Source organism: Eucalyptus grandis, chromosome 5, assembly GCF_016545825.1.
Source record: "Eucalyptus grandis isolate ANBG69807.140 chromosome 5, ASM1654582v1, whole genome shotgun sequence".
Lineage (NCBI taxonomy): Eukaryota > Viridiplantae > Streptophyta > Magnoliopsida > Myrtales > Myrtaceae > Eucalyptus > Eucalyptus grandis.
The window spans coordinates 42307893-42330098 of NC_052616.1; the positions used below are offsets into that span (position 1 = coordinate 42307893).

General features: G+C 41.0%; 1 protein-coding gene across 3 annotated transcripts; it reads right to left on the minus strand.

Annotated features, from left to right (window-relative positions):
- Positions 1–16426: 16426 nt before the first annotated feature.
- LOC104445013 lies at positions 16427–20605 on the minus strand. 3 transcript variants are annotated; one of them, XM_010058804.3, is made up of 5 exons: positions 20439–20605; positions 20224–20331; positions 18387–19513; positions 17139–18059; positions 16427–17046 (listed from the first exon to the last, which is right to left on the minus strand). In XM_010058804.3, exons 3-5 carry the CDS (start codon positions 19362–19364, stop codon positions 17008–17010), a joined length of 1938 nt encoding a protein of 645 aa, XP_010057106.2. In that variant the 5' UTR covers positions 19365–19513; positions 20224–20331; positions 20439–20605; the 3' UTR covers positions 16427–17007. The 3 variants fall into 3 exon arrangements, with proteins under 3 accessions (XP_010057106.2, XP_010057105.2, XP_010057107.2); XM_010058803.3 differs by having other exon boundaries at positions 20224–20595; XM_010058805.3 differs by lacking the exons at positions 20224–20331; positions 20439–20605 and adding an exon at positions 19997–20212.
- Positions 20606–22206: the final 1601 nt, after the last annotated feature.

The window sequence follows — 22206 nt, forward strand, 5'->3', positions numbered from 1 at the left end:
CTTTGATTTCGGAACCCAACAAGTTTATGGCTCTGTCAAAGAACATGGTCCATGTGTATTCCTCCATTGGTGAAATCCGGTCGTTTGGGGGATTATCCTCACGTATCTCCCTAGGGCAATCTACTAATATATCAGCAATCACCATTCCTTTAACTAATTTTTGCGACATTACTTGAATGTCGAATTATGAGATCATGATTTGTCATTTGGCCAATTTTCCCACTAAGGTTGGGCGATAGAGCAAATATTTGATTGGGTCATTTTCAATTACGAAGAATGTTTGATGATGCAATGTATACTGCTAGAGTCTGTGCAACACCCATAACAATGCAGTGCATTTTTTTTTTTTTTTTCTGATTTGGAGTAGTTTTGTTTCGATGTGGTGAACTTTTTACTCAAGTAGTAAATGGCTCACTCCTTCCCATCGCGGGGCCCCTTCTGTACTAGCATTGTACCTAGGGATTCACTGTTGATGGTAAGATAGATGATCAAAGTGTGCCCCGGGGTCGAGGGTACTAGAATTTGGGGTTTCATCATATACTATTTTAGATTTTCGAATACCAATTGGCAGTCGTCATCCCATTTAATCTACCCATCCTTTCTGAGAAGTTTAAAGAAAGGTTTTGCAATTTCAGAATGTTGGGATATGAATCGCGTGATGTAATTTAATATTCCTAGAAAGCTTTGGACTTCTTTTACAATTGAGGGAGAAGGCATCTCATCTATTGCCTTGATTTTTGATAGGTTTACTTCTATCCCTTTACAACTCACAATGAACCTAAGTAACTTGCCAAAGGTTGTCCTGAACACACATTTTGCTGGGTTCAAGTGCAACTTGAACTAGCGAAGTCAATCGAATAACTTTTCCAGAGTTTTTACATGGTCTTCTCCATGCCTAGTTTTGGTGATCATGTCATCAACATATACTTCAATTTCTTTGTTCATCATGTCATGGAAAATGGTGACCATGGGAAGTTGGTAAGTTGCTCTAGCTCTAGCACTTTTCAAGCCAAAAGGCATGACCTTATAGTGAAAGGTTCCTTATAAAGTGATGAACGCCGTTTTTTCCTTGTCTTCCTCTTTCATCTTTGTTTGGTTGTATCTTGAGAATCCATCCATGAAACAGAATAGTTTGAATCTAGCAGTGCTATCCACAAGAACATCTATGTGTGATAGTGGGAAATCATCCTTTAGCCTAGCTTTATTCAAATCGTGGTAATCAACATAGACTTGAATTTGGTTGTCCTTCTTTTTCACTGGCACAATGTTTGCTACCCAACTAAGGTATCATGAAACTTCGATGAAGCCCACTTATAAAAGTTTCATTATCTTTTCTTCAATCTTCTTTGACAACTCCGGCTTAGTTCTCCTTAGTCGTTGCTTCTTAGGGGCGGTGTCAGAGTTGGTTGGTAGGCTATGTTCCATGATCATTGGATTGAGGCTTGGCATGTCGGTGTATGACCATGCGAATACATCTTGATGTTTCTTTAGGAGGACAATTAAGCTTATGGCTTCTTCTTTAGAAAGGTTTGTGTTAATCTTTATCTCCATGGGGCTTTCTGTGCTGTCCACGTTGATGGTGATAGTGTCCTCGGTAGTAGAGGGCCTTGCTTCTTCGTGTCGCTCCCAATTCCATTGTATTTCGTCGGAATCATCATCTGAATTATCGGAATTGCTATCATGGCTACCTACGGTGTTGGTTTGGACCATTTTCATACCCACGCCAACCGCTAGATTATGCCTGCGTCATAAAGTAGATAGGTTAATGAAACAAATAAGGTTAACATCATGTATGCTTCTTTTTCTTTTGAAAATGTGATAATTGTTTTTGAAGATCCAAGACAAGAAAGAATGAAGAAACCTGAGCCTCAGATTTCTTCTTTCATTTCATGGTTGGAAATCATCAATGGGTCGATTTGGTGTGTCTCCTCATGCCTCAAAATATTTTCAACTTTATTTAGCACTAGGTGGATTTACATTTTGGAAGAGTGATTTCAAAAGTTAGTTCCTCAGGTGGAACTGATGTTAAAAACCAAACAAGCTAGACTTAAGAAAGATGGACAGGCTCCCACATAGTGGAATATGCAAGAAAATTAAAAAGGGTTCTACTCAAGCGGGCATGCACCCATCCCTCTTGACAGTCCTTCGATGATAGCACCCATGAAGAAATCTTCATACTAGTCACCAACCACGCTTTCTTGTGCTCCCAGTTTCGTGAATCTTAGATCATCCATGCCTCCCCATTTGTTAGGGACAATGTTCTGATGATAGTTATAGAAACCTTGAGGGGCCAAGTAGTTAACATAGTATTCCAATTTACCAATCGGTTGACACAGGGTGTCCATGATTACTTTTCCTCCATGTGTCTCCTTAGTGTGATAAGGGAACATGGTACGGGTGCTAGGTACCACGAGGAGGTCATCTTTGCCATAACATAGCCATGAAGAGCGAAACGTGAATATCCCAACATCCAAAAATCCTGAACCTTGTCTTTCAGGATAGTACAATCACCTAATGTGTGCCCCAACTTCCCGAATGGTAGTCACAATACTTGGATGAATCATAATCAGGGAAGTACTCGGGAGCAAGATGTTTGAGCTCTTTAGAGATCATTCATTGCTTTGGGAGGATGGAGAAAATAGTGGCCATCGATTTAGGCAATGGAGAATATGGTCACGTGTTGCTTGAGAACTGGGGTACCCAAGTTCCTTGCCAGGTCGTGTCAGTATAGTCTTCTTCATTCATTTCGACTGCCGACTCTTCATTATGATGAGAGAGGAATGCACGAGTAGCTTGAGTGAAATTTTTCTATCAAGTGGTGTACTACCTCGCGTAGTTTGTCAACTTGACGTTGAAGCTGGCTGAACGAGAAGTTATCACCCGTTCCTTCTAGTTGTTCCTCCTCGATGGCACCTATGGAAAGGTCTCCAAACATAGTGGTCATGTCATTTGGCCTTTCTTTCTTTGTAATATCTTAAACCGATGGTGTGGGGTCTCCTCAAGGCTTTGATAGGCTCACAGATGCCTTGGCTTCCCTTGTTAAGCCATTGACCTGGGGTAAAATTGTATCCAACCATGATTTTCCCTATCATGATTGCAGCATTTGACATTTCGAGGACAAAGGGTGGAGTCCCTTGAGTTCTGTGTATAGCAGACATGAGTTCGAACGATTGATAGCTAGATTCATTCCTGCCACCAGGTTCAATATAAGGGATGGCCGTCTTGTGGTAGTAGATAAGGTGGTCTTTTTCTCCATGGACCGTGACTAGTTTTCCTTCAACCATGAACTTTACATTTTGGCGGAGACTTGAGGGTACTACTCCAACGACATGGATTCATGGGCGGCCTAAGAGGAAATTGAATGCGGTGGGGGATATCCAGTACTTGGAACAAAATTTTGAACATAGTTGAGCCTATTTGAACGTCGAGCTCAATTTCACCCACCGTTTCCTTCTTTGTCTCGTCGAATGCTAGAATGGAAGTCTTGGCTACCTGGATCTGGGACGATTCTATTTTAAGATGATGGAGCGTCGCTAGTGGACATATGTTTAGAGTAGATCCGTTGTCAATCAATACTTGAGTGATGTGGGAGGCGTTGCACTTAACTAATATGTAGAGGGCTTTGGTGTGCCCTCTACCTTCCTCGGGGATCTTTCATCGAAAAAAGCCATTTGATCTTTTAAAAGGATGGCCCCGATAAACTTCTCGAGTTTGGCATGCTCGATCGTTTTAGGGACATGTACTTCACTTAATACCTTCATTAGGGATTTTTGGCGCTTGACAAATGTCTGAAGTAATTCCAGTAGAGAAATTTGTGCTAGTAATTTCCGCAATTGTTCCACCACATTATATTCACTGGCTTTGACTATGGCCAAAAATTCCTTGGCTTCTTCGTCAGTGACAAGCTTGGCAAGGTTGCGTATTGGCTTAACCATAAGTTCACTCAGATCTCATGATTAAGCCAACGTCAAGGTCGTAGGACCAAGGAACTGCATTGTTGCTTTCATATTTATAAGGTTGGGAGATCTCAATAAATATTTGTGCCTCTGTTGTCAACACTTGGGCTATAGCTCCTTTCCCTTCAAATGTGCTTTCAGGTGGGGCGGATTTCATCTTTTCATTCCCTGAGTTTAGTGTGGCAAACTCTTCATCCTAATTGATGACGACTTGTGATATAGTAGAGACTATGCTAGTGTGGTTGGCATGTGCAATTATTCTAGCCTCCATCATTCTTGATACCCTTTCTTTCATTATTGCTAAGGGTGGTACTTCATTGCCTGAATCATACTCAGCCTTTACCAGCCTTCAATAGATGTCAACAATGTGTGTTTTGACGTTTTTGATTCGGCTGGCTTTAGAACTGAATGCCGCATTTACTTTGTTAGTGTGGTTAGGGAGCAAATTGCTCTGGACATTTGGTTTTGTAGTTTGGAATGAGAAGACCTTAGTATTTGGCAGGTTCTGGATTCGATGCTTAAGGGTGAAGCACTCGTAAGTTGAGTGTCACACTTCTCCCATGTGATAGTCGCATTTTTTAGACGGGTCATAGCTGAAGAAGTTTTTATCATTTTGGCTCAATCGAGAGAAGGTTGTTCTTTCGGAGGATTGCCAGAATCTACGATGGAGGTCTAGGAAGTGGAGTAATTTGCCTCCTATTGTTGCAATGCTGGGATGGCTGACAGCTTATGGTTTGTTGTTGTCCCACGCTTGTTTGAATGATTGGGGGATGACTGGTGTTTACGGTGTAGGTTGCATTGATATCCACCAGGGGTTCTTTTTCTTTTTTCATGTTGATCCTCCTATCTGTGGGTGTAGGTTCAGTGAACCAACCATCCCTTAGTCCTATCTCAATTTGCTCTCTTACTGGAATGAGTTGATTAAACGATTCAGCGATCGTGGTCACCATTTGATTACGGTATTTGCAGGGGAGGGTTTTGATAAATATTTTTCTTAGTTCGAAATCGGTTGGTTCAAAACTTATTTTGGCAGCTAGATTCCTCCATCTAATGGCATATTCTTTGAATGATTCATACTTCTTCTTCTCGATACGCACAAGATCCTCACAAGAAGGGGTAATGGCCATTATGAATTTGTACTGCTTGAGGAATGCCTTACTCACTTTGCTCTATGTTTCAAGGAGGTTCATGTTCTTCGAGATATACCATCTCAGGAGAGGGCCTATTAGACTTTATTGGAACAATTAGATCATTAATGGTGCATTATTGATGTATTGGGTCATTCGAACCAAGTACATTTGCAAATGAGCCATCGGATAAGTCGTGCCATTGTACTTCTCAAACTCGAGCATTTTGAATTTTTCCGATATTTTGACCTTGGAATAGATGAAGAGGTTTGTCGGAGTAGGATTTAGGAGGCATTGCAGTTGTTTCAGCCTCTCTTCAAGCTTCTCAAAGCATTTGTTATACTCAATTTTAGACAAACTGTTAGGCTTAGCTTTCTCAATTGTGATTTGGTGTGGATCATCTTCCAATTCAAGCATGTTATCATCGGTATCTCTTCCTTGATTCCCTTGGTAGATGATTGCGGTAACAATACTTCGATTGAGGCCGGGGTGGGAACAAGTTTGCCATGGATGGAATCTATCTGCTTCGAGAGTTGTTGAAGCACATTGAAGACTTGCTTCATATCACTTTCCACAACCACAACACGGCTCGATACGTTCTCTTAAGCCATTCTTGTTTTTGGATTTGGTGAATGTGGCTATGCAGTAATTACCTTCATTGCACACAATAAAAAGAACGGAAGCGAGGGAAGTAGATAGAACATTGACCCATGGCAAGGGTCCAATCGTTTTTATTTATCAACAGGGGGATTACATAACACTAAAAAGGACTCTTTAAACAAGCCATAAAAGATACAAAGTAGATAGAATGATCCTAAATATTCACATTAGAAGACCAAGTTGCCTATTTTTATATGTGATGGGAAGTCCCAATCTTGCGAAGCTGCTTGTTCTTTTGAACTAGCCTCGATACATGTCTCCTGCTTGTCTCCAAACGTCCTTCAAGAGATTGAATCCGTTCTTGCTAAGTGAGTTTATTAACTACGTCAAGGATCACCAATTGTAGCTCATTGGGAATCCCATGGTTGAGAATGTAAAACGTGGATGCGTGATGAGCTTTTTCAAATCCCTTCAGCAATCTAGGTACAACAATCCTTTTGATGTGGCATTTAACTCCATGCATTCTAGATTATACGGATATCATCTAAGTAGTCATAGCCCATACGGGTGAAGAGGACTCGGAACAATCCTGGTTTTAGTGGTGGCGGGATTTCTTGAAGGGCCCTATATTAACGAGTCACCCTATATGGGTAATATGAGGTGGTTCCAGATAGACCTAGTAGTGGGATGGGGTCGTAATATCCAAGCGCAAAGCGGGCTTCTCCTGTAGTGAACCATTTAGCTCGCCATAAGAATGCCCCGGGAATAGGGTTCCTTAGTAGGTTAATCCAATGAAAGTATTCCTTATTGGGGGAGTATTTTTTCAAGCTTTGAAACTTTCGTAGTTGATGCTTGAATTTGTTGATTTCAAATTCGCATGAGGTGCCCAAACCCTTTGATATGGGAAAAGAACCACATTTGTAAAATTTCTGGGGCAGCTCTCATGATTTTTTCTTTTTTTTCTTTGAAATGATTAATGGACAAAAATGTTTCGGCTAAAACCATGTTTACATATCCTATCCCAATATCGACTTGATTTACCACCCATGCTTTTGAAGGATTTATGACATTCTTTCGATGGAGAAAGATAATAAATCCAAAAATAACACTAAGAGGAATATCTTGTTTTTCAAGGCCATTGATTTTTTTTCAAAACATTCAGTCAAAGATGATAATGGGAAAGCATCATTGCTGGCTTTAACAATTCCTCTTACCAAATGATTTCTTAAAAACCGTGATAGACTAATCATAGGGTCGATGCCTGTTAGTGGCCTAACAAGTTCCCTCCCTCGGGGCACTTCTATGGCAAGACTATACTCTTCGAGAGTTGGAGTTAATTCAAATTTGTCGAATACAAAGATGGATGTTTCAGGGCACTAGAAATGTGGTAGTGCTTGCATGCCCCCAGAGTGGACATTGATTCGGAGCAATGGAAGGAGATGACAGATCCTTGTTTCGACACGTTCTTGGCTAAGCTAATCTAACTGATTCCACCATTTAAGGAGATCTTCCTTAGGAGTAGGAATAAACTAAATATCGACTCTTCCCATCGCATATAAAACGGGGAGTTATACAACCGACCTATTTTTCCATGAGCCAATAAGAAAACTAAGTAAAAAAGAAAAGAAATTACTTTACTTTTAAAGAAAATGGCAAGCACATAGACATGCGTATGATACATGCATCTCGATGTCTAACTAAGAAGGTTTAGCGAAATTAAGAGGGTGTTTGTCCATCGCAGTCTCGCGTTAGCATCATACCTTCTTAACCTAGGCTCTACCTAAAGAAATTCGAGGAAAAGAAATGCAACATCTACATCGCAGTCTTGCGTTCAAGGCTGTATCTTTCTTAACACCATCCTAAATATCCTATGACGGCCCAAGTCCAACAGCTGGGTTGTGTGTGCCACATGTAGTGCTAAAACATTAAAACATGCATAGCAGTTCATAATCACAAAACATTTTATTTTAAAATTAATCTCTAAGCAACCAACATGCATAAAAAGTAGAAAAAAAAAACCCAAGTTAGTGAAGTGTTTAAACAAGATAAAAAAAGGCATAAGTCCACAAAATTTTCTCAACGGAGTCGCTAAGCTGTCGTAACCTCCTTTTTCGGTGCCCAATTGTGTGTGTGCCGATGGAGGCTAATGGCTCACTAAGTCTATTAGGCTTAGCCCGGGCTCTCCCAAGCCCACCAATTTACCACTTATGGTCCGAATTTTTAACCTATAAGTTAATTTTAAAAATGAGTCACCACTAATTAATTTGGGGTAGGTCAATTAGAAACCTAAATGAAATATTGGAAGAAATATTTCACTCCTGCGCAACCAAAGAAACTAGCATTAGAGACTTGATTACACTAATTAATCACTAATGCCCTTCCGGTACCTAATTTTGTTTATCTTTTGGATTTTCAAATTTTCCTATGCATTTGCTTTTTGGTTTTCAAGGATTTTTCCATGCATTTGTGAAGAAAAACATTTTTTAACTTTGGGTCTTTTTCTATTTTTTATTTGGAAGGAACATAAAAAACCTTATCCCTCCCGGCTTTAAAGGAACATCTTCACATGGCATTCTTGGGTCCCGGATTTTATTTTTATTTTTTCATTTTGAAAATATAAATCCATTTTTCTTCGACTTTTTTCCTAGTTGTATTCCTTTCCCCTGTGCGGGTGCCTTCGTCTTTCCCCTTCTCTTCCTTTTTTTTGTTGTTTATTTTTCTTTCGTGAAAATGTTCCAAAAAGCCTATTTTGGATTTTTTCTTGAAAATAATTTTTTTTGGTCTTTTTCTATTTTTTTAACATTTCTTGGATTTTTTTAAAAATATAAATCATTTTTTGATTTTTTTATTTTTGTGAAAATGTAAAATATTTTGGATTTTTCTGAAAATAATTTTTTTTTTTTTATTAAAATAAAAATAATATATATTATAAAAAGGGACCCGGTCGGATTTCAAGGTTGGGACCAACTCGGTTCGCTGAAGCCAGGGGCTCGGAATGGGCCTGAAGCGTGGGCTCGGCCCAAAACTCCTTTCTTTTTTTTTTTTTCTTTTTTTAATTAAAGCCCACAATTTAAAAGAAAGACAAAATGGGTCCGCATCTTCCGGACCCATGCAAGATCACCCACATGCAAACGGGCCTAGTTGGCCCAAGCCAATGAAGCCTTAGCCCGAATGGCGACCCATGCCCGACCCGGTTCGGGACCAAACCCTACCCATTCGTGACTCGCGTCTAACTAGATTCACAACTTGGCGTCGTGTTCGCAGACCCGACTCCCCCTGTGCCCCTTACTCCCGACGATTTGCGGCAGAGGCGACTGAGCTCGTCTGGTCTAAGTTTGGGCCTCCACCGCTATCGTCTTAGCCACCCCTAAGCCGGCAAGTCGGCCTTCGCTCGGCCAGCCATCGCTACTGACCATCGTCGCCAGTCACCGCGAATCTAGCTACGGCCTCTGCAGTCGTTTAGGGATATTTTGTCAAACGCCTGGAGGACGTTGGCTAGGAGGAGAGAAATTGAACCACTCGAGGTCAAGATCATGTCGGGACTCAAGGTGGACAACGGGCAAAAATCCGAGGCAGCTGGAGGATGGGCGGTCGGGGCCGAACTAGTATGAGGCGAACGGCCGCGAGTTCTGGCCCGACGACCCTAAGACACGGAGAATAAAAAGAAACCCTAGTTCACCGAGGAAGAAACGCGGCAGTGGGTCACCGGATCGTGATGCAAGTGTGGTGGCTGGCGACGTTGCAACCCCCGGATCTGGTTTCCTTCGCCCACAATCTCTCTCAAACCGCGAAACCCTCGTTCGACCTGCCTCTCTCTCTCGGGTGCGCTCGCTCGCTCGCTGGCCTCCCATGTCTCTCAAGGGGGGTCATTTAAGCTCGCTGCCCCGATTTCTCTTCCCTCGTGGCTCACTTGCTCTTCGAGCCTCCCCCGAAGTCTCTTTGGGGAAGTTCTATAAGCTCACTCGCTGCCGACCGAAATCGCAACCCGCCTATTTATAGGCGAGGAGGGTCCGGTTGACGGAGGAGCGTTGGTCACCGATCCTCGGCTCGCCGACCGGATTCCCTTGGCCGAACCGGTGTCCCATCCCTTCTTCTTCACCTAGGCATGCTCGGCATTGAAGGCGGGCATTGATGGCGTATGAGAAACATCCCCTCCGTCGTCGGCCTACTCCCTTCTTGGCCGTAGGTGTCCTGTGCGCAAGTTGCAAAGGCGGAGGAAGAATACAAGAAGGAGGGGGCCAGGCCAAGAAGAAGAAGAGAAGATTGGGCCTTGGGCCCATGCAAGGGGGAAGGGAGGAGGAAAATGGGCTGGGCGTGAAGGCCTAGCCCCAGTGGTTGCCCCCTTTTTCTTTTAGTAAATTATCCAAAAAAAAAGTGAAAAATAAGTAATAAAAAAGGAAAATAAAGATTAATGGATGCAAATAAAAACTAAGACCTAATTGATGTACAAAATATTTTTTAAGGTCAAATTGATCCCTAATTTTTTATGTAATTAATTTTAAATATTTAATCAAAATTTAAGTATCAACATAGTCTAATAGCGGTCATGAAGGCTATCAATTTCATCATAATTGGGGAGGTTGTGATGGTGATTAACATAGTAGAGCACAAAAATCAACATTACATGCAAGATGAGAATTAGAGGAATTTTCACTTCAATCTGGATTTTCCTTTTTCACTAATTAAATAATATATTGGTGCGTAGAATGTTGCAATTAGTGAAGTATGAATTGAAGGGTATAAGGTTACCATGGGAAAAGATTAACCGATGATCATTGGAAGGAAGGCAAGACAGCAACAGGAGTCTGTCGAAGATGCAAAAGCCATTGAACCGGTGGAACTTGCCAATGAACTTTGCAGAAATCCTTTGACTTGAAAATTGAAAGCGTGTGTACGGTGGCAAAGAAAGTGGTCGAATATATTGCCCCATATGCAAGACCAAATGGGAATGCAAAACTTCGAGAGAAGTTTGAGGATCGATAGACATGCGTAATCTTGTCCATGATGTTCTTGAAGACTTACCAAACAGTCATTTCCGAATTTCACCGCTCGAAAGATTGCTTGTGAGTCTTGAATAGTTCGGTCACCGTTTTATACACTACAATGAGGTCAAATATGGATTAGTTGATCAAATTTTCAGGGAAGGAAAATCGGTGTTAGATGAGTCTGGTCATGGGCGTGTTTTCACGTCGAAGTGAAGTTCCTGACATAAAAGAAGGGACAGCCGACATGCGAAAGCGATGTTGTGAAAACTACAAGTCAATTTACCGTAAACCTTCCTTCACTGCCAGGAATTTAGGATATGCTTGATAACGCTTCTTGGCTGGGAAATAGTTTCTTTTCAAAAATAATTATTTTCTATTTCTATTCCGTGGAACAATTTTTGAATAAAATAAGGTGTTTGGTAACTACACAAAATTTCTATTCTTGAAATAAAAAAAGAATAGAAATGTGCTTGGTAAGATTTTGTATTTTTTGTATTTATTTGTTTTTTATTCTTACTCATAGATTGTTGCCCGCCGCTCGCCGCTTGCCACCACCTGTCGCCGCTTGCCGCTGCCACTGCACGACAGTTGACCGCGATGGCAAGCGACGACGGGTGGTAGCGGCCACTGCGCACTCGGCGGCCGACGGCCAATGGTGGCTCTGGGCAGTTGGAGGTGGCCGTGGCAAGAGAGAGGAACAAAAGAAAAATAAAAAATAAAATTGGCTTATTTCTAGAAATTATTCCCGAGAACAAAAAGTTACTTTTTTTTGTTTTTTGTTTTTTTTCCAAATCTATTCCGAGAAACAAAAAAAAAATAGAGAAATTGTTGTTGGTAACAAAATTTTTACCAAACGGATTTCTATTTTTTTTTTTTTTTTTAAACAAAAGAACATAAATCCGAAGGAACAGAAATGTTATCATGCAGCACCGTAGTCATTTCTGCAGGTTACTACCCAAGCCCTCTTTCCGGAGCCTCCTACTAACTTCGCTTCCTCATCTCTTATTATGACTCCAGTAATAGCCCCTTCACGTAACCTCCTCAAAGGCACCATCAAAATTCACCTTAATGACATTTTGGGGGCGGTTTCTGCCAAAACATATCTACATCAGTAGCATTAGTTAGGAGCGTCTTGCTCACGTAGGACAGCCCTTGAGTTTTGGTTGGATAGATACCTCAATAAATTCTGTGTAGGCTTGATTCACCCTGGCTATTATTTCATCAGGGTCAGGCATTTCCCTATTAAAGAGACCTTCATTTCTGCTTTTCCAAATCTGCTAAGAGATGAAAGCACATTTAGACAGGTAATCTTCTCTTTCACTACCCTTCAGCCGAGCCATTTGTTAGAAGCCATTGGGTAGCGACTTTCTACTCTTTTCATATTAAAGAATCAGATGCTCTACTGTCTCAGTATTTCCGCAAGGAACACATGCACGGGAAGTAAGAATATTTTCTCAAATTTATATTCCAAAGATTGCTATGCACCTGACTTGAGCTAGAGGCTTTAGCATGAACATTAGCGGAAGCAGTTTTTAAGAAAAAAAGTTAGGCAGATTTGCTGGAGAGAGACCCTCTTCTGTCCCATGGCCACACCGATCGATCCAGACGTCTAACACTGGACGAAGGAATACTTGGAACATGCCTGGTTTCCTCATCAGTCAGACAATCCTGTATTGCAGATAATCCCTAGCATCCTATATTAGCATCAATGAGTTCCACAACCTTCATATGAGCCAGTTCAGGATTGACAGCAATAGGATGCAATTTATGGTCCCAGGTAGATGGGCTTCATCTACTATTCAAAAGATACGCTGCTTACCATCACCAATCTGCCAGAGACAACCATCCTTCAGGACCTTCCCTTCACATATACTTTCCCATGAAGATCCTCTTCCTTTTCTGGCCTCCAGGAAATCACTCATAGGAAAGTAGAGTCCGTCTAGAATGCAAACCCTAAGCTTATTGGGATTGTGATAAATTCTCCTAGTCCTAGCCAGTTTTGCTAGAAGAGCTAAGTTGAATCGTATAATGTCCTTAAAACCAAGCCCACCTGCTGACATGGCTGCCATAAGAGACTCCCAATTCTTCCAATGGATCTTTCTTTCACCATTCCTCTGTCCCCACAAACTCTAGCCACAGCTGCATCAAATTATTGGCACCAATTTTTAAGAAACTCTGAACATCCCATGGAGTGAGTAGGGATTGCAATAGCCATTGCCATTCTTTCCATTCTTAGACTGAAGTATGGCCTTTCAACAGTCGAGTCTCCTCAGAATCCTCTCTTTGGCAGCCCCAATGCGTTATCCTTTGCTCTTCCCCACAAAGTAGGCAATCCAAGATAATTGCCAGGTTTTCGGACTTGTTTGATGCCAAGAATTTCAGTCAACCTCCTCCTCTCCAAGTCACTGAAATTTGGACTAAAAAAGCTAGTGGACTTCTCGAGATTGACACCCTGTCCTGAGGTCTAGTTTTCTCCCATTGAGGGAGCACCAAGCGTGCATAACTGGGTCTGTGTTTTTCCCAAATAGAGAAGAATGAATTGGAAATTGGTTATTGTGATTGCAATTTAGTTAATTTCCTTATTTCTATGATTTAAAATGAGAATAAGTGAACCGGAAGTCTTGAGACTTATCACAAGATGATGCAATTGAAATCTAAAACTTTCAAAAAGTGCAATTAAATTCTAAAACTTGTCAAGAAAGTATAATCGAGTCCTAAAACTTTTAATATGTGTAATCAAATCCTAAAACTAATTACGAAAATGAAATCAAGCCTTAAAACTTTAAAAAAGTGTTGGACCAATTTGACAAAATTTAGGATTTGATTGCATTTTCTTGGTAAGTTATAGGGCTCGATTATACTTTCATGACAAATTTTAGGACTTCATTACACTTTTTGAAAATTTTAGGATTTCCAATACATTTATCCATTTTAAATATTACTTTTAAGAATTCTAGGTTAAAAGAACAGAACTTCCTAGTTTTACCTTTTTGAAGGGATAAGTAAATCTTTCGATTGCAGAACTTCAGAGGTGCCAAAACCATCCAATCACATACTCAAATCTCCTGGAACTTACGCCACGAATCACTCCAGGAAAAAAACAGCTACATCAAAACTCAATCAAGATAAAGCAATTGCAACCAGTTCTAGCCAAAAGCTACTCATACATAATGAAGCCCGAAAATCACATGGATCATAATCCTCCAAATCGAGCAAAGTCGTTTGCGCAGATCAGGAAGCACTTTGGATTTAATCCCTGCACTTAATTCAAACTTGTGTCTTAACCTAGTTCTTCCCTAGAGTTTTACTATTGTGCATATCTCTGGACAGTGTTCTTGTAAGAGAGCTTTCGCATTTGCCATCAGTTAAATTTAAGAGTCTTCTCTGCTTCTTGCACCGTTGAGCGTGTATTTGCACTGTGTGTCTCGCGAGTGTGTAGTAGTGTGGTCTATGTGTTCGTTCAATACAAGAGAGAATAACACGCCAGAGTGCCTTGAATATGGTTCGACTAAATGGATGTGAATGTCAAAACGTCAGGAAAAAAAAAGTGAAGTTATGTACTTTCATGGCAGTAGTTAGTTTTTTGTTCTAATCGATCAAGAGTGCATTTGGCAACTTGCCAAACAATAAAAATTTCTATTCTTTTGTTCTCGAGAGTAGATTTAAACAGAAATCTATTTGGTAAATTTTTTATTTCCAGAAATGGATTTGGAATAAAATCGAGAAGTAAAAAATGTTGATTTTTTATTTCCGAGAATAATTTCATAATCAAGCCAATCTATTTTTTTTCTCTTTTCTCTTCTTTTATTATTGTTCTTATTCATTCTCTCTTCTTCTTTCACTGCTACCGTTGTCGCCACTATCGTCAGTCGCCACCACCGGTTGTCGGTGACCAATTGGGTGAGGTCCAACGACCTCGACAGAGGCTTGCCAAGCTAGGGTAAGGTCTAGCGAGCTCGCCAAAAAGTCACCCGACCACCGGGGAGCCTCCCCTAGTCGAGCAAGGCTCAATCAAGCTCACCCGGCCACCAACAGGGCTCGACCGCTCGGTGAGGTTAAGCCCCACCGACGGCTGGGCAATCTGGCAAGGCCGCTTGCCCAACCAAGGCTCGGCCAAGCCTAACCCAGTTGCCAATGAGGCTTGGCCAACAAGGGCGGCCTCGCTGAGGGCCGGCGACACTCCAGCAAGGTCACCAGCCCTCATCTGGCCGGTCGCCGATCATCCTAAAGTTGGTGATTGACCAGAGCTTGAGGAAGAAGAAGGGAAAGAAAAGAAAAAAAAAAGAAGAAGAAAAAAAGTGATAAAATTATTAAAAAATTAAAAGAAAATAGTTTGGAGTAGAAATTTTGAGCATAGTGTCAAATGCAATTTTATTTCGGGAATATAAATTTTAGATAATCACCAAACGCCTTAAAATACTTAGAAATTGTTCCGATAGCGAGAATAAAAAAAAATCATTTTCGATAAGAAATTGTTCCCGGGAACGGAATAGTTACCAAATGCACTCTAAGTGTTGAAAACCTAAGGTGGCCTAACTTTATAACGAAATGACTAATATTCTTTCATTGTGTGTTGAGCGAGCCTAGATAATCTTGCCCTAGCTCCTTCCATTGTAATAGATCAGGGGGGCTTGCATTGGATTCTTGGTGCTAGTTACAAGGAACCTCACGAAGACAGAGATTGTTGCCAACCAACAAGGGTTGTTTACACCTTTTCACAATACTGTGGGCTACTAGACTACATTTCTGATGTTAACATGTCAATGCCCGCATGCCCTGCTCCCCTCTTTGGTACAATATATTTTTCGAGCTCTATACCCGACTCTATCCTCTTATTGTTTTACATCTAATAGATCCCAAGATCTGGACAGGGCATCAGATGTAGCCTCTTAACATCATGAGAAGGACGACTTTCCATTGTAATATACTAGCAGAAAAGAATCGAAAAGTTGAGTTCAAATTAACAGTTCAAGATCTTGTCTGGCCAAGTTGCATCATAACCAAAATAGAGCTTTTGCCTGTTGACATACGTCTATCTCCCTTGATGAAAGTGGAAATTGGTCAATGTAGAAGATCCATGCAGGCAGTTTATATCAAACAAAACCAATCCCGCGTAAAAGATTTACTGTGATCGATTTGATATCGTCTAAATCCATTCTACTAGACCATGAATCAAGAAATGGGTGGATCCACAATTGCACAATAGACTAGCAAAAAGTACGATACAGCACAGGGTGTGTACACCACATCATCTATAAATTCAGTCTATATGATATTTCTCCTAGCTTTCAGAGTCGATAAGGTCCTGCTGAAAGAGACCAATACCCCGGACTAAATTAACAATGCAAAACCAAAAATAACATGGATAGAGGTCTCGACTGACATAGTCATGAAATATGATCCTTGGCCAAGGCTAAACTGAACACTGCACATTATACCGATGTGTGGGATATAATACAGCTCCATTTGGATACAGCGGCGACTAAGCCACCCATCTTTGGAGTTCAAATCTACTTCGAGAAAGTATGTCAGATGCGCTCTACTAGTATTTAGTAAAACAAACCAACACAAATCGGACGATGGATTGCATAGTTTTTACAGAGCTGCTTTATGTTTCAAACTTCAAGTACCTGAGGACCTCCGCACACTCCTTGGTATGCTTATTCTTCTGAATGCATCTGCTCGTTGGCCGTGCATAATCAATCAAAGATGAATCAATATGCTTTTGAGCACAACACTTACCGTATTTCAACAATAATTCATTTGACTACAAACTTGTTAGAATCAACTCCAGATTATGTTACAATCCTGAGGATATTATAGTTGCAGGGACAATCAGTTCCATGCGTAAAGCACATCTTTTTCTAAATATGCAAAGGAACAAACACCAACAAATTCAAACAGATTTCAATCATCAAATTAATGGATTCCTCAAGTATAATGGACAACACTATCATCGCCACTTCAAACAGGGCTCGCAATTGGAATATATCTAGTTGACCTATATATAAAATTTAACCAAAAAGAGAGTAAAAGAGGGAGTGGCTGAGGCACTTTGGTTCTGTTCAGAATTTCATCAGCTGCTGTTTCTCCAAGCTCAGCTCCATATCCTCTCTCTTTTTTTTTTTTTTTTTGAACAGCCATATCCTCTCTCTTAGGAACAACAATTGTGTAACTCAAACTAAAAATGAGCACATGAAACATCCACTGTAGCAGAACAAAAGAACAGTCCCAAAAGAATTTTACCCAAAATAAATATGTGCCATTTTGACCTTATGCATGCACCGCAGATTCCAAAGCAGGCAACTTCTTCAATCTGTGAACGGAGATTTTGCACATCTAGAACTTTGGTTGCTCTGAAACATGAGAAATTAATTCCTGCAGTGTAATTCATCAGGTAATCAATTCTCTCATCACTCAGTGAGCTCATAATGATGTGGAAGATGTATAGTTTCATATAATGATTTTACCTGAGAATAACGGACATGATCATGGTGAAGATTCGAAGTTTTTACAATGGTTTCCCACTTGGTATCAGCACCGGATACTTTTGCATCCTGCTTCTTGGAATTAGTGGTTGAGGTCAAATGTGACAATGGATGTCGCGATGGAATTGAGGGCAGGGTACGCCAAAGCCAAGACTCAGAAGGAGATTTCAGTAAAGGCAAGGGAAGTGAAGTGACATCCATCTCCTCCTTATCAACATTTTTCACCATCAGGGTGGTGTTGATGTTTGAATCTCCACCAGCCGATATGCGCATGGTCTCAACTTGGCCTGTGAGAGTAGAGAAACAAGAAGAGGGACTAGCATCTATCGGCACAGAGAGATCTTGTCCCAAGGCGGTCCCTGACTTCTGAAAATCCAAGCATTCTATATCTTGAAAAGAAGATTCTTCGGAAGGATTCTCCTCTGTTTTTCTTGTGTCAGAACGGCTTTCCATGTCTTCTGCAGCACGATTCGAGAGCACCTCCAAATTAGAGGAACTTGAATCGCAACATGATTTTGCCTCAGTATTTACAGTATCTACATATAAAGTTTTCTCTGCAGCAGGGCTGGTCAAACCATTGCTTTGATTTGCCGTAAGCTTTGTCGAAACTTTTTGCATATTGTCGACTTTCTTTAAAAGCAACTTCAACCTGCTTGGGTCAATGTTATTGGCTTCTTTCGATAGGCCAAGAAATCCAAATCCTTCAGGAGGAGGCAGAGCTGGTCTGTTTCGTTGTGGAGAAACACCGTCATTTCTAGAACGCCTGTAAGGAGATAATCCACCTCTCGCCCTCAGCTCACCAGAATAATTAAACCGGCTAGAGCTGCTAAGCATCCTATTCTCGACACCTGGCAACTTAGGAGTGAGATTACCATGGTCCAACTTGTGCTCAGAATCAGCTCTCTGCAAATTTGACATCCAGAGCACACTGAGCAACGGACTAATATTCTTTATTTGCTAAGAAAAGGAGATTTGGTTTTACACTTAAATATAGTGGTGGTCCTTTTAAATATAAATATAAAAATTATTGATTTGATTGTGAGTTTTGTGGTCATATGAAACCATAGGATGGTGCTATCCTGCATTTTATTGTTTAGGTTGTCAAATGCAGGATCCCCCATAGTTCAAGGTATAAGGAACAACTTTCCTGTGAGATAATTAACAAAACTCGTACTAGTGATGTCTGCAAAATCATGATTTAGAGAAGCATAAAGCAGAATACCATAATACCTTAGGCTGGCTTTGCGATCGAGGAGGACCATCCTTGCTTGCTCCTTTCATTCGGGACATGAAAGAGATGGGACTTGACGACCTTGGTTTCATTCCCGGAATTGGATTTAAGAGGCATAGACGAGGAAGTAACCCACAACCTTTGGCTGATACACTCCCATAATTATTGTTCTCTTCACCTTTATCTTCATCTTCATCTGCACTTTCCTCCTCCCATGCGTCTTGTTTATAGTACTGTACAATTTCCATACTGTATTGCTTCGGAGGAGGTCGACTTTCACTGACAATGAGCTTCTTAACATCTCTTGTTTGCTCAGTTGTAGCAGGTTGCTTTCTGGAAGAATACTGAGGAGCTTCCAAGGCCATTGCCCTTGCTGCGGGCAAGAAGCGACCCATCATGAAATCTCGAGTCTGTGAATCTACTGAGAAGGTTCCCGAAGGCTTCATAACTGGCCCATCTGTTCCACTCAAACCACTTACGCTGCAATTAACAGAAAATGAGAGTGACTCCGGAGGAGACAATGTCTCAACTGCATCGGAATAAGCATCCTCATCATCATCGTCATCATCCTCCTTGAAGTCACCTTCCTTTTCACCTGTTCTTTCTTGTTTGAAGCTATCTAATTTAGCAGTGATATTATTTGAGCTAGGTCCTTCCAAGTGTCTGGCAAGTGGAAATTCCCGAGATCTTCGTGGAGGCAGCCTCGGAGAAACACTAGGTCCTTCTAAAAGCAGGACCTTAGATTTCTGATCATTGTCCTTAGCTTTGCCAGGAATATGTTCCCATGTAAAAGGCACAGCAACTGGTTCCGTTACTTGATCCATGTTCGAGTCTGAATCACTCGAGGGGAGCGTGTGCCGTCGACTGGATAAGGACTTCTGAATTTTCCTCCCTTTGTTTGAACTCGAAGATGTGGGCATCGAATATCGCCTCACAGACAAGAGCGGACTGTTGAAATTCAGTTTTCTTTCCTCCATTCTGGCGATTCTCCCGTTCTTTGTCACGGCTAGCAGATTCTGACCCTCGCTATACTCAAATGGTTACCAGCTCATTCAAGTTTCTTGGCACGTATATTGCACCCAAGGAAGTTTGTAAATGACCTTCGAATGGTATATTTCGAGAGCATCTGAGCACAAAAAAGGGAAATAAGGACAACAATACAAAAAGTAAAAGCCTCACTTCAACTTGAAAACCCAGTCCTAGCCAAGTAGTATCTGTAAGTATAATCAAGAAAGTGAAATGGAAGCTCCTCAAATTGATTATGATGACACAACCAATGAGAAATTGTCGAAAAGAAGCTACTAAATGTTGAGAACCAGAGCAGTTTCGGATCTTTGCAGAAGCCAAATATTGAAAACGACGAAGCGAATTGTCGAATTTACTTCCTCAAAATTACGAGATGGTCTCTTCTGCAGATCAAGTGACATGAAAAAAAAGAAAGAAATATCGATAAATCATCCCTGACGCTCTGCAATTCTCGGGACGAGAAAAAATTCAAGAAAGTCGGATGATCACCCGGCCTTCAGTGAGCTCTTACTGCCGAGAGAAATCGATATGCGAATGGAGCTCAAAAGAAGAAACAGTCCAAGATTAGACCATATCCGCATACCCAATGGAGATTTACAGAGACTCAGCTGCTGAAGACAACAAGCCAGTCAACAGTGCCGGTAGCGAAAGGCGAAGCAGCAACGAAACTTCAAGAAGACGGACACGTTCGACATCCGCCTCAACACATCACACGATCGAACTAAAAGCTCAACCGAAGACCAACGCGCCGGACGATCTCCGAATCACAAAAAGTGTCCTGATCTACGATTCAAGAAAACAGAGACTAACCGACAAGAACCGTGCAAGAACGTCAGGACAGCAAGAACCCAGTCACGGAATCAGCATGAAATTGCGGGGGGGAGCACGAGCCCGGTGGAGTCCGAATTTCGTTCAAACCTGTCATCATCAGGAGCCAAATTCAGTCACGAAAATTCGGAGCCATTATTGGGTTTTAGAGAGAGAGAGAGAGAGAGAAAGGGTGAAGTTGGTGATGCTTTTTCCACCTCTGGGGTCCAAGAATGATGGCGAGAATTCAGGGGATGAGTGGGAACAAAGTAAAACAATGAGGAGCGGCAACGGCAAGGGATGGAAAAGGAAGAGAATTCAGGGGAGTGGGGAGTGGGGAGGGGATTCGAAAGTCCAAAGCTTTGTTGCGCTTTTATCGTTGTGGAGAGAGAAGATCAGACACGGGTGTGCTTTTGTGCTTGCTTCCTGGAGTGTAAGGGTTGTCGCGTTTGGGGGCACGCGCCTCTGATTTTTCACTTCTCCTTCTTTTTGTTGCCCTGATTAATCATTTTTCGCCCTGATTAATCATTTTTCGTGTCGGCCGTTGATAACCTAATGATCTGAATTTGTTTTCCTCCTCTCTAATTTTTTTTTTTTTAATAATTTTAATATTTATTTTTGTCTTCTCTTAAGTTGTCTGAAAAATCTCCCAGAGCAATGTGATTTTGATGCATGTCCATGCAGCAATATGTTCTTTAAGCACGTAGGTTGAAATGGTCTTTAAAAATCGTAAATATAAAATGGGTTTCGATGACATAAAAAAAAAAAATCTCGAATTGACAACTTATTATTTTTTCTTTTTTTTGGGTGAAAACTGCGATTATAATATTAGTGGGAAGTTGGGGGGATGAAGTACCGGGAAGCTCCGAACGAGAGAGACCGAGATGGAGATGGGGGCAAAATTGACAACTCTCGGCACACAATTAACTCAATTTAGGTTTCTCCTCGTGAAAAATCTCAAGTCAATGTCCTAAACTGATTTTTCTCTCACAAAAGAAAAAAAAAAAAATCCAAATCAGTAACTTGATTTGACCAATCATCGATTAGCTTTTTTTTTTCGATGAAAGGTAATCATATTAAGCTAAACCAATATTTACAACAAAAACGGCACCAAAACATACACTCATATTGATGAGAGACATAATGAGTATAAATGTGCCGAAAGAAGAAGAAAAGGGAAGCCAACAAGGCACAAAACGCGGTTCAACTGCACAACTACAGCCACATCCAAAAGATGGACCAAACAAAAGAAGGCGACCAGTCGGCCAAACAATGACAACCCAAGCCAAAACCAAACAAAATGCCATTGCCCAAACGGCAAGGATGAGACAACCGGCAGAAATCAAGGCCAATCATTAGTTAGCTTTCTATCTAATATTTTGTGAAATGCATACGTGTTGACGCACATAGTGGATGACCGTAGAATAGATCCATTTTGGTGAATGAACTATCCGATGGGAAAAATTCTAGTGTGTCGACATATATATTTTAAAGGAATGTAAATTTATTTCATTTTGATTTGGGATTTCTGTGAGATGAAAATAACTTTGAAGTAAATGTGTCATGTGTTGTTGATTTGGAATTTTCTACCAAACGAATCGGTTTGGAATTTTTAATAGTACGAACCCTAACCGAAACGACTTAAAGTCTTGAGCGGGGTAGACAAACAGGCTCGATTCTAGGGCTTTTCGGATGATTAGAATAATTAAATAATATGATTGATTCTTTTTCCTTTGTAGGTGATGGGGATTATTCAGTGGAGGGTCACGGGAGAGAAGGGGACAGTTATCCACACATTCATGTCCCCTCTTGACTCACGCTGCTGTCTTTGTCCAACCATCAGTCTCCACGCCCTAATAATTCACTAGCCCACACATGTCATGAAAACAACGGTAACGATAAAACACCTCATCTGATGGTCTCAATTTTTCCACTCGAAATATCATTAAAAATTCCAAACCGGTTCATCATTGGTGACGATGTATC